We start from the raw sequence: 15,404 nt of genomic DNA, 5'->3' as shown, positions 1-15,404 counted from the left end.
TACATCAACATCAACACGTAGGATGTCCTGATTATGCATATTTTCTACATTATGGGTAGGTGAGTGGTTATTTAGACGTTGTTTAATTATTTAGTGCACTAAAGAGCCAATGCCATTCTGACCTTTGAAAGACTATTTGTCACATACTGTGTGTGCTGAACAGAATTATTCCTGTTTTATTGTCATATATACAAATAGTTCAGCCAATGTAAGACTCGACTCTAAAGTGTGGCACTTAGACAATGAGATCGGCTACATTTCAAGGCAAACATGTATACATATATGTGTGAGGCCAGTGAATTCGATTCTAGCAAAATAAAATACAGAAAACATGTTCTTGGAACACTAAACACCATATATATATATATATATATATATATATATATATATATATATATATATATATATATATATATATATATATATATATATGATCTTTATGTACAAGTTCAAGGCCATCGGCCCATAAAAGTATATACATAAATATTCTTAAATTACAAAAAATCAGCAATATCGCTTCTAAGTTTCAATGTGTGAATGTGTGATAAGCATAGGCTGCCAAACTTTTAATTATATTTGTTTCTTGTAAAGTTAATAATTCTACAAATTTATGAAAAGATGGAGGGTGGAAATAATATTTTGGAAGATACAATTGACGAAATTCAGAATAAAATGGGCATACTATTTCTATTTGATTTGTATAACAGACTTTACAAAGCCGCTGGTCTATCTCAAGAGTTCCCCTGTCATTTTCTATGCGTAGGCTATACGAAGAGCAACGAAAACGTGCTAAGGTTTTTCTGTGGGAGTTTATAGTGACCGAAGTAAGATATTTCTCCCGCTGTAGCTCTGTTTTAAATTCGCGAAAAGTCACGAGTTTTTCAAACGTACATATGTCACTTAGCCAGCTATGCTGCAAGTAACATTTGAATCCAACAGTAAATGTTTCCATAAACGTGCTAGTATTGTTAACTTCCTGACTGTACCAACAATTTTTCATATTACAAATAAACAACAATTTTTTTATATCAGTGATCCATGTATGACTCTTCTATACTGTAAAGCATATCATAACATTTTCAACCTGACACAGTAACTATTTAATATTTTAAGAGATCTTTGCAACCCGGTCACCGTATCTGAAAACATTGTTACATCATCTGCAAATAATAGGCAGAAAAGTTCGACAGGGTCGGAGATAGATGAATGCTATGATCATTGCGTTGATGCAATTCAAAGAACAGTTTATGAAAAGGGGAAATAAAAAAGGGCTTAGCATGCAGCCTTGCCGAACGCCTACAGACAGTCAAAATATTCGGTCTTTCGATTTGGGGTGTGGACACACGATTTCACGTTTGAATATATGCTGGACAATATTTTAAACATTTTCCCGTTTATTCTCTCCTTTAACAGAATATATCACAACCTTTGTCTATAAACAGTGTCAAAAGCCTACGACAAATGACGAACGAACAATACAATTTTCCCCATTTTCTGGTAATGTACTTTTGAATAATTGACTGCATAATAAAAATGTTATCAAACGTTGAGTAACCCTTCCTGAATCCCACCTGTGCTTCGTCGATCTTACCAAGTGCTTCTACCCAAAATACAGCCGTCTATTTAGTATCGAAGTAAAAATTTTACCAAATATACTGAGCAAGGAAATTGGAACACTAAATGTTACAATGGATGGTAAAGCCCTACTTAAATATGCAACACATTCAGAATTCTGAATAACGATGATTTCCCAGTGCTAGAGGCCGCTATAGACATATGTATAATATAGATTGCATGAATTCTTCTTAATCGGTCTGAAAATTTTGATAGACTTCACCGAATTTCATGTTGAGGAAATCCATGCTGGTGATTGGAGGATACTTGTTGCTCCTGTCCACACACTTGATGATACATGCCTTATCTGGGTTAACAAAACAGATAAGTGACTGGCGAGCTTGTTTTTTTATTTCACTGGATTCGGGGTTTACAACTCTGTGTACCTGTAAAGATAAAATACAAACATATATCATTGCATCGAGGCAAAGATGGGATAAACATGTCTTTACAACTGTGATCTATATTTTAACCATATTATTACACAACTACACAACATCATCCATTCACTAGTTGTTTGTTGTCAACAATGTTTGCACACTTGGACGCTATTGGTAGTTAGCGGCGTGCTTGAAGTCTATTTTCTACCGGCCTCGGACGTTTATTGAAAACTCAACCCAAAACTTACCGTTAAGCCATTCTTTATCAATAAAGATGAGAATATGTCACAAATGGCGTTAATGCTGTTACTTACCCTTGCTTTCAGTGTGTCAGAAGTCCATCTCTCCATTAAATATCCCAGATTCACAAAAACACCCCCTTTTTCTGGTTTGACGTCAATAAAGCTACCATCTTCACACGCCATCTAGAAAAATAATAATAAAGTCTAATCCATTTCTAGGACAAATACTCATAGTTGTTCAAATGTTCTTGCATAACACTCCAGAAAAGTTACATGTCAAGTGTGCAATCAGTTGACTATCTGTCTGATCGAAATGCGCATTTGCAGACTCGAGGAACATTGACGAAACTGTCATACTAAACCACGCGAACACTACATTGAATATCATTTAGGGGTAGCACGTAAGATACATTCGATGCGTTCATTTGCAATTCGCTCTAATTTGCGACGGTCATGCAAATGCACAAAATCTATTGGCTGTCATGATCACGAGTTCTAATATGTGTATATAATAACGCGATATTGGATCCTAGCTTGATGTCAGAAAGAGGTTTGTATCAATCCGAGCCATAAGTGATGAGTATTGCTAATGTAGCGGCAATAATACTTTGGTATATTCAAATTCAAAATAACTCAAATAACACCGAATACGCGCCTCGTATAACAATTCATTCCGTAGATGCAGGGAAATATATATTTTTAATCAATACTCATGTTTACCAAACTATGCTGATTAATTATTGGTTGCTTTGGCATGGTTTCTAGGGGACACGCCCACTTCTCTACTGTACTATAAATCTGGGAAGCATGCCTGTATCTAAATATCTAAAACTCTAAAAAAATACTCAAAATATGGGAGTCTTTTTCATTATTTACCCTCCAAATCGGAGCAATTTCGACCATATGATAATTTGCAGTCTCTATATATTATACAAAGCTGACTGTAAATTAACATACGTTACTAATGCTCAATATACACACAAAAGTAAAAAATATCCTTGTTTACCAAATGACAAAAAGATTCACAATAAAAATAGAAAACTAATCACCACAAAGAAATGAGCAGAGAGGTTAATGAAAAGAACCTAAATAATAAAGTCACACGAAGATCTATGGTTATCTTATATATGTTAGTCAAATATTTTGTCAATGTCTTCATTATAAGACTTGTTGCAATAGCTCATTCTTTATAGTGTCTGGGAGTTTACAGTTACGTGTATTGAAAAAGAAGAAGAGAAATCTATTATATTAGCCACATCTCTTGTACAATGCTTTCAATACTTGTGGCATTTGGAAAAAATGCTACAATGCTTGAGATATTGCAATTATGGATTATAATGAAAGTCAAACGACCATATATGATAATGTGATAATATATTAGCCATTAGTATACATAAGTCATTGCTCTTAAATACCAATTACGCAAATTATATGCAGAATCGAATCGGAATAGCCAAGGTAGATTGTGTTAGTGAAGTAACTGATACATGCCAGTAAATGGTCAAATCCAAAAATTAGCCGCAGAACCACGTGATCAATAAACAAATCTGTCTGTTTAAGAAGAATCACTAAAAGATGTGTTGTCTACAAAATGTTGTGTTAGGCGAAACAGCGGTGTTTAACTAGTTGATGATTTAATGTCGGAAGTCCTTGACCTCAAGAAAGTGCTGCTAGAAGGCCTTGAAAGTATAATAATCAGAACCAAAGAAACAGGCCTATGGACAGTATTGTGATCACGTATACATAGTGCTCCATGCAGAACAACGAAGGCTGACTCGAAGGTAATGAATTACGCAATAGCAAATAATGCTGATCACATCACAACAATTGTTTGGTGATAAACATGATTATTTTTTTCACATTTAAATTACCTGTAACCCTCCTTTGTCATCTTGGAATACCAGAGTAATTGAACCATAATCTACATGTTCACCACATCGTATCTGATCGGTTTTGAGGTCATCGTCTTGGATTGGCGGATACCATACAGTACTCATTGTTGACATATTGGCTTCACTGTTAAGCCCTTCATGAGCTTTTACGAACAAAAGAGGATCCTACAAAAATAAGGTAATTTTTGAGAACGGTCTCTATAAGATAAATGATTGGCAGATGAAGGTACATTCGTTATCAGGCAAAACTATGGGTGTTCACATGCTTGAGGGGCCACTCAATTGTGTAATACGTAACTATAGTATACGTTGATAGAAAATAAGATAAAATAATATATTGGACAATTAGTAATATACACAGCAGTATTTAACTTGTTGATTGTTTTTTCCCATTCTTTAATTTGTTTGGCAGATTTTACTTTCGTGAAACCAAACACACACATTCATTATAGACACGTTATCCTTGTCAATTTTTAATGACAATCCATAGTTAAGAACCCAATATTTTGTCACACTCACCTCTATTGGTAAACCCCGCCCCACGACCTCTAATATGCGGTTGATTAACTGTATGCATTCCTGGTACAGAGTTGTCAATGCTTGGGAGAACTTTGGTACTTCTTCATTCGGGAATATCTACAGTACATACAAATATTGTTCAAATTATTAGAATCTGCCAAAATCTAGGATATATGTGCAATAATTATGGCCAATTGAAGTTATTGTACATATATTTGATGAAATTAATGGTATTCACTTAAAAAATCAAAAATATTGCTTCCTCAGGACTGAATACTTGTTGATACCGAATAACTTCCTTTCTGAAATCACAATGAATCAGAATAAAAGATTTATCTTCTTACCTTTGTATTTGCCTCTCCCTTCAAAGGTATATAATTGAATGATTCCTTATAGTCTCCAGGTCTGTTAGCGGAAAGACTGCATATAGCATAGACGCTTATGTATATTAAATTTAACATTCTTTTGTCTTGAGCTCCAATTAAATTTTGGGAGTTATTCACGTGGGTATATATGAACTTGTAATATTATTATAAACAATTATTAGTATGGCTATTTCTAAAATTATTCATCAACATCGTTTAATCATACAAATAAGACACAAGGTCAATAACACTATGGAATCATACATTTGAAGATACTTTGAAAAATAAAGTCTTAGATTGCACTGAATTCTTCATACAATATTTAAAAACAATTAAATTCCAAGAGTCGCAGAAAAAGACTTATGTATTCAATGCAAATATCTATTTCTGGTAAACGATTACAAAGACCGGGGATTTGGTAATAGGCGGTACAGGAAAGCGTTCTGTTTATTGTGATACAATATTGCATTGTGAACTCGAATCCCACCTATCTGAGTTTGTTTTGTAACGTGTGCTCCAATACGTCATATCACCAACAATAATAAAGGTACTTACCATTCACTGCCAATTGCAACATAACCATGGTTACTATTATCGGGTCTCGAGTATTTCACCTTCGTCTCAGTTGGTAAAGTGAAGAAATTTGCCGACTGCTGAAATGCGTTGTCAATCTAGAAGGATATAGAATGTTTCTAATTTATATAAGTGAAAGTACACATTGATTCAAGTGACTGTTTGACTGTATGTTCAGAGCGTTTATGACATGGCATTTACGACGATATACTTTTTATCTGTATCATATACATCAAATATGATCAGTAGACTATGAGAACAATACACTCTGACGAATTGACGAGGTCAACATAACTATCATACAATGTATGTTTTGATTTGCCTTACACAAATAATCTGCCTGTAAACTGTTCAACTACAGTAGTCACAACGCTGATTGATATCCATGTTCGGGTCAACGTAACATTCAGACATTGGAATCAATACCTCCAAAACACGAATACAATTTTACTGGGTAATATAATGTAGCAATATATCTTAAAAATCGTCTCTCTTTCAGGAAGTATTCAATCAATCGATATACAACATTGCTTATTTTTCTTTTGATCTAAGAACTTTTAAAATCTTGTTATTGCATCACCAATATCACATGGGCTGCCACATTCACAAAGAGAACCTCAGCTCAGCTCATCGACTCTGCAGTCCGGCGTCTTCTCTACACCGATCTAACACATATCGCACAAGGAGTTCCGGGAGTTTGTTGTCGTCGATAGGCACGTATTTTACGGATATAATAAATTGTTTCAGTGATGTCTTAGCTATATAATTATGAATTAAACTGAGAAATATTATACAAATAAACTTGCCCTAAAATACCGTAGTTCTGGTCCGTGCTGGGGCGACAGCCTTTAGCTGTCATTTGACTTTTTGTGTTATATTACTGAAAACAGTAACACACACTTACAACATAATTTGATACAACATTTCTATTGTTGCATGTTCGTACTAAGTGCATTACAAATTCACAAACGCACTATCGTCTGTCTGAAAATAAAATAAAAAGAATTGATTGAACGCAAACAAAAGTCTAAAATGCTCAAGTTCATTGTGCCAAGGGCTGTACAATTCCCACCAACCATGAGCATTTCCTTTTGAGTGACTTAGAAAGCTGTAGCGTGAGCTTTACGACACTTGCTTTGACTCCTTTGATGCCGTTTGACATCTCTGACATAGCTCGTTCGACTCAGCTTGAATACACTGGAAATCACCCGCACAGTGACACACAGAACAGCGATGTTAAGGGCAATCCAGCGAAGCAGATTGCCACCATACGCACTGTGCACTTAATATATAACATATTGTATATTTAACCTTATGTACCTTTGTATAACCTTGTTTGATAATTTGTAGAATGGCCTTTCATCTCTTGTAATGTACCTTTCATATTTTTAGAGCGTTTATTAGAATCACGTGAGATGGGAATATCTCTGATTATTTCGAAAGGGAATGAGTTAGCATATTCCTTTGCGGTCGAACCTGGTATTTCTACAGTGTAAGCGACGTCGGCTAAGTCGGTTGATGTTAGAGCTATTCACCCCAAACGTAAAGACATGTGACCCCGCATGTGGCCCAAGCACACCGTCACTGAGCGAAAGTTGTGCTTAGTAAATTACACGTTTTTTATACGCTATTGTCATGTTATTACATTGAAATTTGTATTATAACAACTTGTATGTTCGTAGTAGACATTATAAACATATACTACATAGAGGATTTTTTTAAATACTTCATTTACAAGTTGTTTTCAACAGTGACAGTACTTTAACATTTGAGACACATCGCCGGTAATTATGTGATCATGGCAACGGCTACGGGAGTTTGTAAGATTTGGCAAGAAAGGGGACACCGAGGCATTACCTCAGCTGATCGTTTGGATGAAATAAGCTGAACTAATCTGCAATGAACTACGTACTGTGTGTACATTTGGGTCGAACTGCAACTCCAGTAGCCAAAACAATGTCATACACTGGCAAAATCAACCTTCCTATTACAAAGTATTTCCACTCACCGCAAGTTTTGGAATGCCGTGATTTATGAAATAAACACATCCAGCGGTAATGAAACCATGATGTACGTCATCAATAAGCTTCTGGTATGTCTCGGCATCAGGTGTATTTCTATTTAGATTATATGCCGAGAAGTCAAAAACGGGAATTGTCTGTGCTGCCATATTGCTACCATTTAATGAGTACAGAAGTCACGTAAGCCAGTTTATGTATTCATGAACCTTTACAATGATTTACGTTCTATGTGTACAAGTCACGCAGGCCCTGTAGATAACAATAAACAAAATACGGGCGACTTTTGAGGTTTCATTCCCAGGATGTGTAGATGAACATGTATATAAAGCGTGAATGTGTCGTGGAAGAACGGGAGTTATCATATCAAAATAGTTGTAGAAATACACTGGAACAGCAGTGCAGTGTTGAACAACTTTCCACAACGTAATTAGTCACCTTGCAACATTTTATTGTTTGACATCTGTGTATAATTGTGACAAATTTGTCACTATTTTGGTGTTATTTTTCATATTTATTGTTAATTTGTGTATATAGTTTAAAGTACTATAAAAGTATTATAATTGAATTAACGCATATCACATAATCCTAGTATTGTGGCGATTAAATGATACTAATTACAAGATTAATCTTTCTGGCAAGACGACGACATTTCATGCTAACTTGCTAAAGCTCTATGTTAAACCGGAAGTTGAGTCCAGTTTTGGTAATCCTAATAATGATACCTTTGAGGAGTGTTCATCTCGCCATACAGCCAACTCAATCTATACAGGATGTAGTAGTGAACAATTTGAACGAGGAACAAAAGATTGAGGTGAAGGAATTATTGGGGAAATACTCTGGTGTTCTGACCAATGTTCCAGGAAAGACCAATTTTGGAGAGCACGAGATAAGGATCGCAACTGATGAGCCAGTAAGCGGAACCTTAATCTAAACCCTATGCTATGAAAGATACAGTGAAGAAGCTCTGTCTAAGATGGAGCGCTATGGGGATAATAGAACTATCAAACTCTCCATACTTTCCCCCCAAATGTTCTGATGATGAAAAAGGATGGTTTTGTAAATTTCTGCATTGGCTTTTGACGCTTGAACAGCATTACAGTTTGTGATACTGAACCAATGGGGTCCCTAAAAAGCAAATTAATTTTGTTCCCCATCTTATAGCTACTCAATTGTTCGAAGCAGAATGCAGGGTGTGCAGAATTTCGTTGTATACTTGTTTGGGGATGAATTTGTGTTACAAACAGATCATAAATCACTTGTGTATATATAACATACTAATATGACAAATGCTGAAGTAATGCGCTCTACAGCCGTTTAGATACAGGATTGAATCATTTATGGGTGCAGATCATTGAGAGCTGACTTTCTAAGCAAAAGTTATTTTGCTGAGAACTAAAGGAAAAAGTGTCTCTGTAACACACTTTTTTTGGAAGGAAAGAGTGATGCGACAAATTTGTCACGAATTTGGTGTTATTTTTTATATTGACTAGTAATGTGTGTATGTAGGTTATGTTACTGTAAAATAAATAGAATTTAATAAACGCATATCACATAATCTACTTATGGTGCCGAGTGGTTGCTCGGCAACTAATGTACAGGTGTACATGAATCAGATCATGGTCTAACTAGCAGTTTGTTGGTATGCGAGTGCGTATTGGAAGTTAGTTGTATGCACTTACAGGTAGGTTTATGGATTTTAACTATTGTATGCTGGAGTGATGACTGCTTTTGGGGTGCAAAGTAGGTTAGTGTGCTGGGTAATTCTGCAGTGTGATGTGGGCAGTTGTCCAGGAGTGAGCATCTTCTGTAATAGTGGTTATTCATTAGCGAAAAAAAGAGAAAATGTGAATGCATTCATATTATTGCATGTAATTTCCAGTGAATCTCACTTGAGTGCTGACAGCACGGGAGTCTTGACATTTAATCCGTTTGCAAATAGAAAAAAACGGAAACCTCAGGCAATAATTCATAGACCCCTTTCATAAGTCGAGCGCTTCAAATACTTCCTGTTTCAGATACGAGCCAGTAGATATATAAAAACTCCACTGTCTCAGTGAACATACACTGCAGCTATCCAGGAAGTACTGTTTTAAAGGTAAGAAACGCTGTGATTTATTTTGACCCGGTGTTAAGCTGAAAGGTAAAGTCTGCACCATGTGTATAAGGTTTTCATGATTTGTTTGTGTGTTTTTTTGTGCAAAAAGTCATATAAAAAAACATTGACCACTGACTTCCATAGAGTACATCTGCAGACCAAATGTTTTTTTTTATACTGAAAAATAAGTGGCAGAGTAAACAAAGCGAACAGCTAATGGCTGTATCCATTGGCGTGATCATGTAATTACCAGGGATCTGTTTCAAAGGTTAAACCATTCACGGCATGAACTCGCGTGTTTCCGGTACGGTTACACAACTGTTACATGGCGGTTATGCAGTAAAACCGCAGCGTAACCGTCGGACTATGTGGGTGTGTTACGTTTGAGTTTATTTTATGTATTTATTATTTGTGTAATTTCTAGTTGGGGTTTTATTGAAACGTCATATTGTCCTCGGTCGCTTTATGTTGTGTTCTTTTGTCAATTTATCCCTATTTTGCATAATTATTTGTACTGAGTTAGGGAGTCTGCTTTGGCTATAAAAAAGCCTTTTGTTTTACGTTGAGGAGAGGACGGCAATTAGACGGTAAACTGATAGCAAGAAGAATCCAAATAGACGGTAAACTGATAGCACTATAATTTTACCAGTATCACTGACTGGTTTATCAGTTTATTAGGAAATGGGGTTTGCTCTTGAACATTGTTAGCTGTCCGGTCTGGCTTGTGTTTTCGTTCCGGTGACGTGTTGGAAGAAGCTGCAAGAAGTCCACGTGTGAGCTGAAACTTGGTACGCTTCGACGGAGATGAAAGAATGAAGATTGACACCACCTGAGAGTTGTGACAAAAGTTCGAAGACGACGGAGTGACAGGCCAGCACAGAACGAACTCTTTGATTTGATATGTATTGTTAATTTTGACTGTTTGTTCTTTTTGCCGTTTTTAAACGGAAGTCTATATTGGTTGTATGTTACTGTTAGCATTTTTGTTTGAGGTGTGGTGTAGCACACAAAGTTATGTGACATTTGAATAGGCCATTGAAAATATACTACCGTTCTATCTTGCACACTGCTTGCATTCGGGCGTTTTATTTGTTATACGAGTCGAGTACCAGCGTCTGAACGTAACAGGGTGGCATATCCGTCGCGTAACCGTCAGCCGGAAATGCTACGTTTGTCGTCCATTCAGTCCAACGTAAATCAACGGTAATTTCTGAAAAACCGCAGATTTCCGTTCAATGTTTATAACGTATACTTTTAAATAACCGCTGATTAAGTTGGACGGAAGAAACGTAAGTAGTTTAGGCGACACTATAGGTACGAACATGAGGGCGCTGTTCATGGGTTGACGTCATAACGGTGACGTCATATTGGGAATATCCCATACCGATATTGCGTCATCGTGGGATGTTATGACGTCATCCCACGAACAGCGCCCTCATGGTCGTACCTATCGTGTCGCCGGGATGACGTCAGGCGTTCACAACCATTGACGTCAGGAAAGAATTTTCTGAACGAACGACAGAGGGCGCTCACACACACACACACACAAATAAATACACGTCATTTTGAAAACTAACGTTGTTTATTACACAAAAGAAGAATATTAACATTAAAAAACATGACATTTTAAAAATGGTTTAAATACATAGGGTATACATTTTTGACAAAAAAACTAGTAAGATCAGTTACATTACATATATTTTTTTATTTGTTTTTGTGTTTTGTTTTTTGAAGTAATTAATCATAAATTGAAATGGTATACATTTTCAAACGCTGTTAAGTATTCACACTGAGTTATATAAGAATGATATTAGATGACAAAACTAGTAAGATAAGTTACATTAAATATATCTTTTGTTTATTTTTTTTGGTGTTTTGTTTTTTGAAGTAATTAATCATAAATTGAAATAGAAAACATTTTTCAAACACTTAAGTATTCACACTGAGTAATATAAGAATGATATTATTATAAGTAATATAAGAATGATATTCTTAGGAGTAATAATGAGAATTAAAAAAATGACATTTTTAAAAAAAGAAGGTTGAAATACATGCAGTATACATTTTTAAACGCAGTAAAGTATTCACACTGAGTAAATAAAAATGGTTATACATGACATTTAAAAAAAATGATTGAAAATGATAGCAAAACTAGGTTGAAAACTCCCCAATTTTCCTACATTTCACTGTACCATAGAGAATAACTGCTAAAGTATGAACAACATGTTTATTCTATGTATGCTGCTGTATGATGTCAACAAGTTGGGAATCCATTTCGCGTGTTGATAACATGATTTTACAGGAGGGTAAGCACAATTCAGGGGTCGATTTATAACGTTGGAATAGCACACGATTATACCGTCGAGAATATTTTCCGACCAGTTCTGGGTGAATGCGTTGAAAGGCATCGTAACGAGTGGCAATTTTACGGGCATCAATATCGCGCAAAGCTTGGACGATGTATTGGCGAATTTGGCTAACCTGGGTGTCCTTATCGCAGAATCCATAAGATAAACAAGCGTGTCGTATTTGTGAAGGATGGTCTATTTCACAAGCTCGGCATTGCGCATAGTGGAATGGCATGTCGTTGCATTAAATGGCATGGCGCATAGTGGAATGGCATGTTGTTGCATTAAATGGCATTGCGCATAGTGGAATGGCATGTTTTGGCATCAAATGGCATGGGAATTGTGGAATGGTACGTGGTATTGCAACATAAATACTCAAATCTCAGGGATTAGAATGTAAACCTACCCCACCCTCGCCTCTAATGTCGGTTATCACAAACCACTTATTTTGCATCAAGGTAATACGTCATCAGTTATATCTGCAAGCCACTTACCTTGGAAAGCCACGCGATCGGAAATACATATATTTATCAACTATGCTTCAATGTTACCGTAGTACCTAGTGCGCCTACGTGTTTCTCACGGTTCACCGTACATATAAGCAATGGAGATTACATTTATAAATAAACATTAAGACTATTTAGATTTACTTTTGTTTAGTGACTGGTTGGGACTATTTTTATACAATAAAAATTCCTCTTTGTTATCTAAATAGTAATTCGCTTTTTTCTGTTTAACCTCGGTCTGTTTTTTGAAAGTTTAGTGTTGAAATAACATTAATATTACCGTTTCTAATTATTTCTTGTTATATCTACAAATGTCTAAAATATCTAAAAAAATATGTTGTGTAATGTAACAAATTGAGAACAGAACAGAACATCAACCAACAGTTTCATAAATTCGGACGTGATTAGGTTTCCAGCGTCACAGGGTGCTATTTAGTCGCCGAATTTCACATTCAAAGTCCAGATGAATTATATTGCAAATCAATACACATCGAAAACGTAACGAATACATTCTGGCCATATTTATTTAGATTTTATACTGACGGCTAAAATGGCGGATGATGTGTTTGATAATGGCGCGTGCATTCGATCTATACTCACCAGTGTTTGTGGAATACCATGGTTTGTCAAATAAAGAAAACCGATTGTCTTCAATGCATAATGTACTTCATCTACCAGTTTCCGGAAACATTCTTCGTCCGGGGACTCTCTCTGCAAACCATACGCAGTGAAGTCAATGACAGGGGTAGTTGGGGCTGCCATATTTGATAATTGTCGGTCCACGTCCGAACTGAATATAGGATGCCCCCAGTGGCGACCCTGTGTTAGGATATATCTTTAACACTTCAAAAACATTTGCTCTCGACACACGATGAACATGATTGCGATTAGCTATAATAAAACTGTCGCAATGATCCAAGATGGTATCAAAGGAAGAGACTTTCAAGACTATTTGAACAGCAGTCGTAGATTCAGGTGTCGCTTCTGCCTGCCCGTTAAATCTAGGGCGGTAATAGCATGGCATGTTCGTGGACTTCATTATTGTACGGAATACTTCACATGTCACCATTAGCGAAAACACTAATTGCCCCAACAATTCATGAATAATGAAAAGTGTTCACTGTGTACGCTGCATGGATTGGATGACAAAGCTTGCCATTTCATTGAACACGGGGAATATGATTTGGTCGTCTACTACTGACTTCCAAGTTATGATGCAGCATGGTACGATATCTGTGATAGCCGCCTTGAAGACATGTATACCTTGAGAAAAATACATGTTACTGCTAAAATAAACTTGTAAATATTTGTGTAAAAATAAGATTGTTGTTTTAAGTGTAGTTGATGATTGGGCTTCCCCGAGTACCTTGCGGCTAGAACACCGAAAGTATCTCAGCCACAAGACTTTTATTACGCGTAATCCTGGCGTGTATTTGTTATTAGAGGGCTCTCATGTTGATTTCTTCTTACTTCTTACAATTTTAGAATATTTTATCGATAGCTCATAATGATCTTTTTGTGAAATGGTTATAATTTACAAATAAAAATAATGTTATCGTGGTATAAGGTGTTACTTGATTCTTCAAGATCATCGTTCTGCCGATTACCAAGCGAGGAAATAGAACAAAAAAAAACACATATTATCATTGGCTAACTAGTCCTACTGCAAATTAGTTTGTGCTTCTCACTTTGAAAACAGCCAGAATGTACAAACATCGCGTGACCATGGCAATGTTTTGGTGGACATTTATAAAAGTAGTACCATTATTCTATCAGTGATACGTCATTAATAAAACACATTTACTGCTGACAGATTGTGGAACGATGTTGCTATGGTAATGATTACTAGGCACACCCTTTTTTCTCATGTTAAAATAATATTTTAAATACATTTCTAGGAATTATATATGTGCATACCTGACTGTATAACCAACCAGCAAATAGAACACATTTTCATTTAAGGCAGCTTCGCAACATAATTAAGTCAAATGGTTCAGTGTATTTTTTTGAGAAGTCAGCCGCATTCAGATATTCATCCAATACGACATACAGACTATAATAGCTCTGAACGTCACGTGACACATATTTTTATTCGAGATATTGTTACATCATATATCACTCAACCTACAATAAAAAACATTCATCAATTTTGGGTCTAAAATCAATTGGTGATGCATTTATGAGCATGTTTTATATGCATTCAATCCAAAATTGAAACCAAAGTACATTAGTGTATAAATGTGATTTACGCAACAAACTAAATATTAGATCATATAGTGGAGAATTTTGCAAGAAATTGATTATTAGATTTTTTTTTCATTTTTTTTCAAACTGATATGACAAGCAAACTATGTGAGCACCCGGGCCAATTGTCAAATTCTAATGTACTTTTGGGTCAAATTTTGAATGTTTTCTAATGTCGATTTTTCATATCATATTTTGTCTTAATTGGCCAAGAACGTTATGGAAATAATATATTGAAGGATTTCAGCTATTTCTTGTAAAAACAAAATGACTGCGAAATTTATTTAACCGGTTATAATTTCAAACTTGAGAGCATGTCAGATATAGATGGCCTGTGCCAAATGATTGTAAATATCATGTGATGATTAAAATACGAGGAATTGAGCAGATCTAGTTTGAAGTTTTTGTAAAATAAAAATTGATCTTGACTACAATTTTATCCTACATCCTCAATTTCAGATCAATTGCCTGAAACATTAATTACATTAACAAATGTTTGAATTTTGGGCAGTTCTGCAATAAGTTCAAGATGGCGACCAAACAATGTAAATAATCCAACCTTTTTTAATTATTCTTCTAAGAATCTCTAGTCCTAGATGCACATG

The 15,404-nt window shown here is 35.5% G+C and overlaps 1 protein-coding gene across 1 annotated transcript; it reads right to left on the bottom strand.

The window, feature by feature from the left end:
* Window positions 1–1,376: 1,376 nt before the first annotated feature.
* LOC102801511 (uncharacterized) lies at window positions 1,377–13,333 on the bottom strand. The gene is made up of 7 exons (XM_085492165.1): window positions 13,156–13,333; window positions 5,568–5,683; window positions 4,992–5,067; window positions 4,648–4,764; window positions 4,108–4,293; window positions 2,309–2,419; window positions 1,377–2,000 (listed from the first exon to the last, which is right to left on the bottom strand). Exons 1-7 carry the CDS (start codon window positions 13,315–13,317, stop codon window positions 1,806–1,808), a joined length of 963 nt encoding a protein of 320 aa, XP_085348291.1. The 5' UTR covers window positions 13,318–13,333; the 3' UTR covers window positions 1,377–1,805.
* Window positions 13,334–15,404: the final 2,071 nt, after the last annotated feature.

Source organism: Saccoglossus kowalevskii, chromosome 17, assembly GCF_978046115.1.
Source record: "Saccoglossus kowalevskii chromosome 17, keSacKowa6.1, whole genome shotgun sequence".
NCBI classification, from domain to species: Eukaryota; Metazoa; Hemichordata; class Enteropneusta; family Harrimaniidae; genus Saccoglossus; species Saccoglossus kowalevskii.
This window is presented reverse-complemented; position numbering and strand designations above follow the sequence as displayed.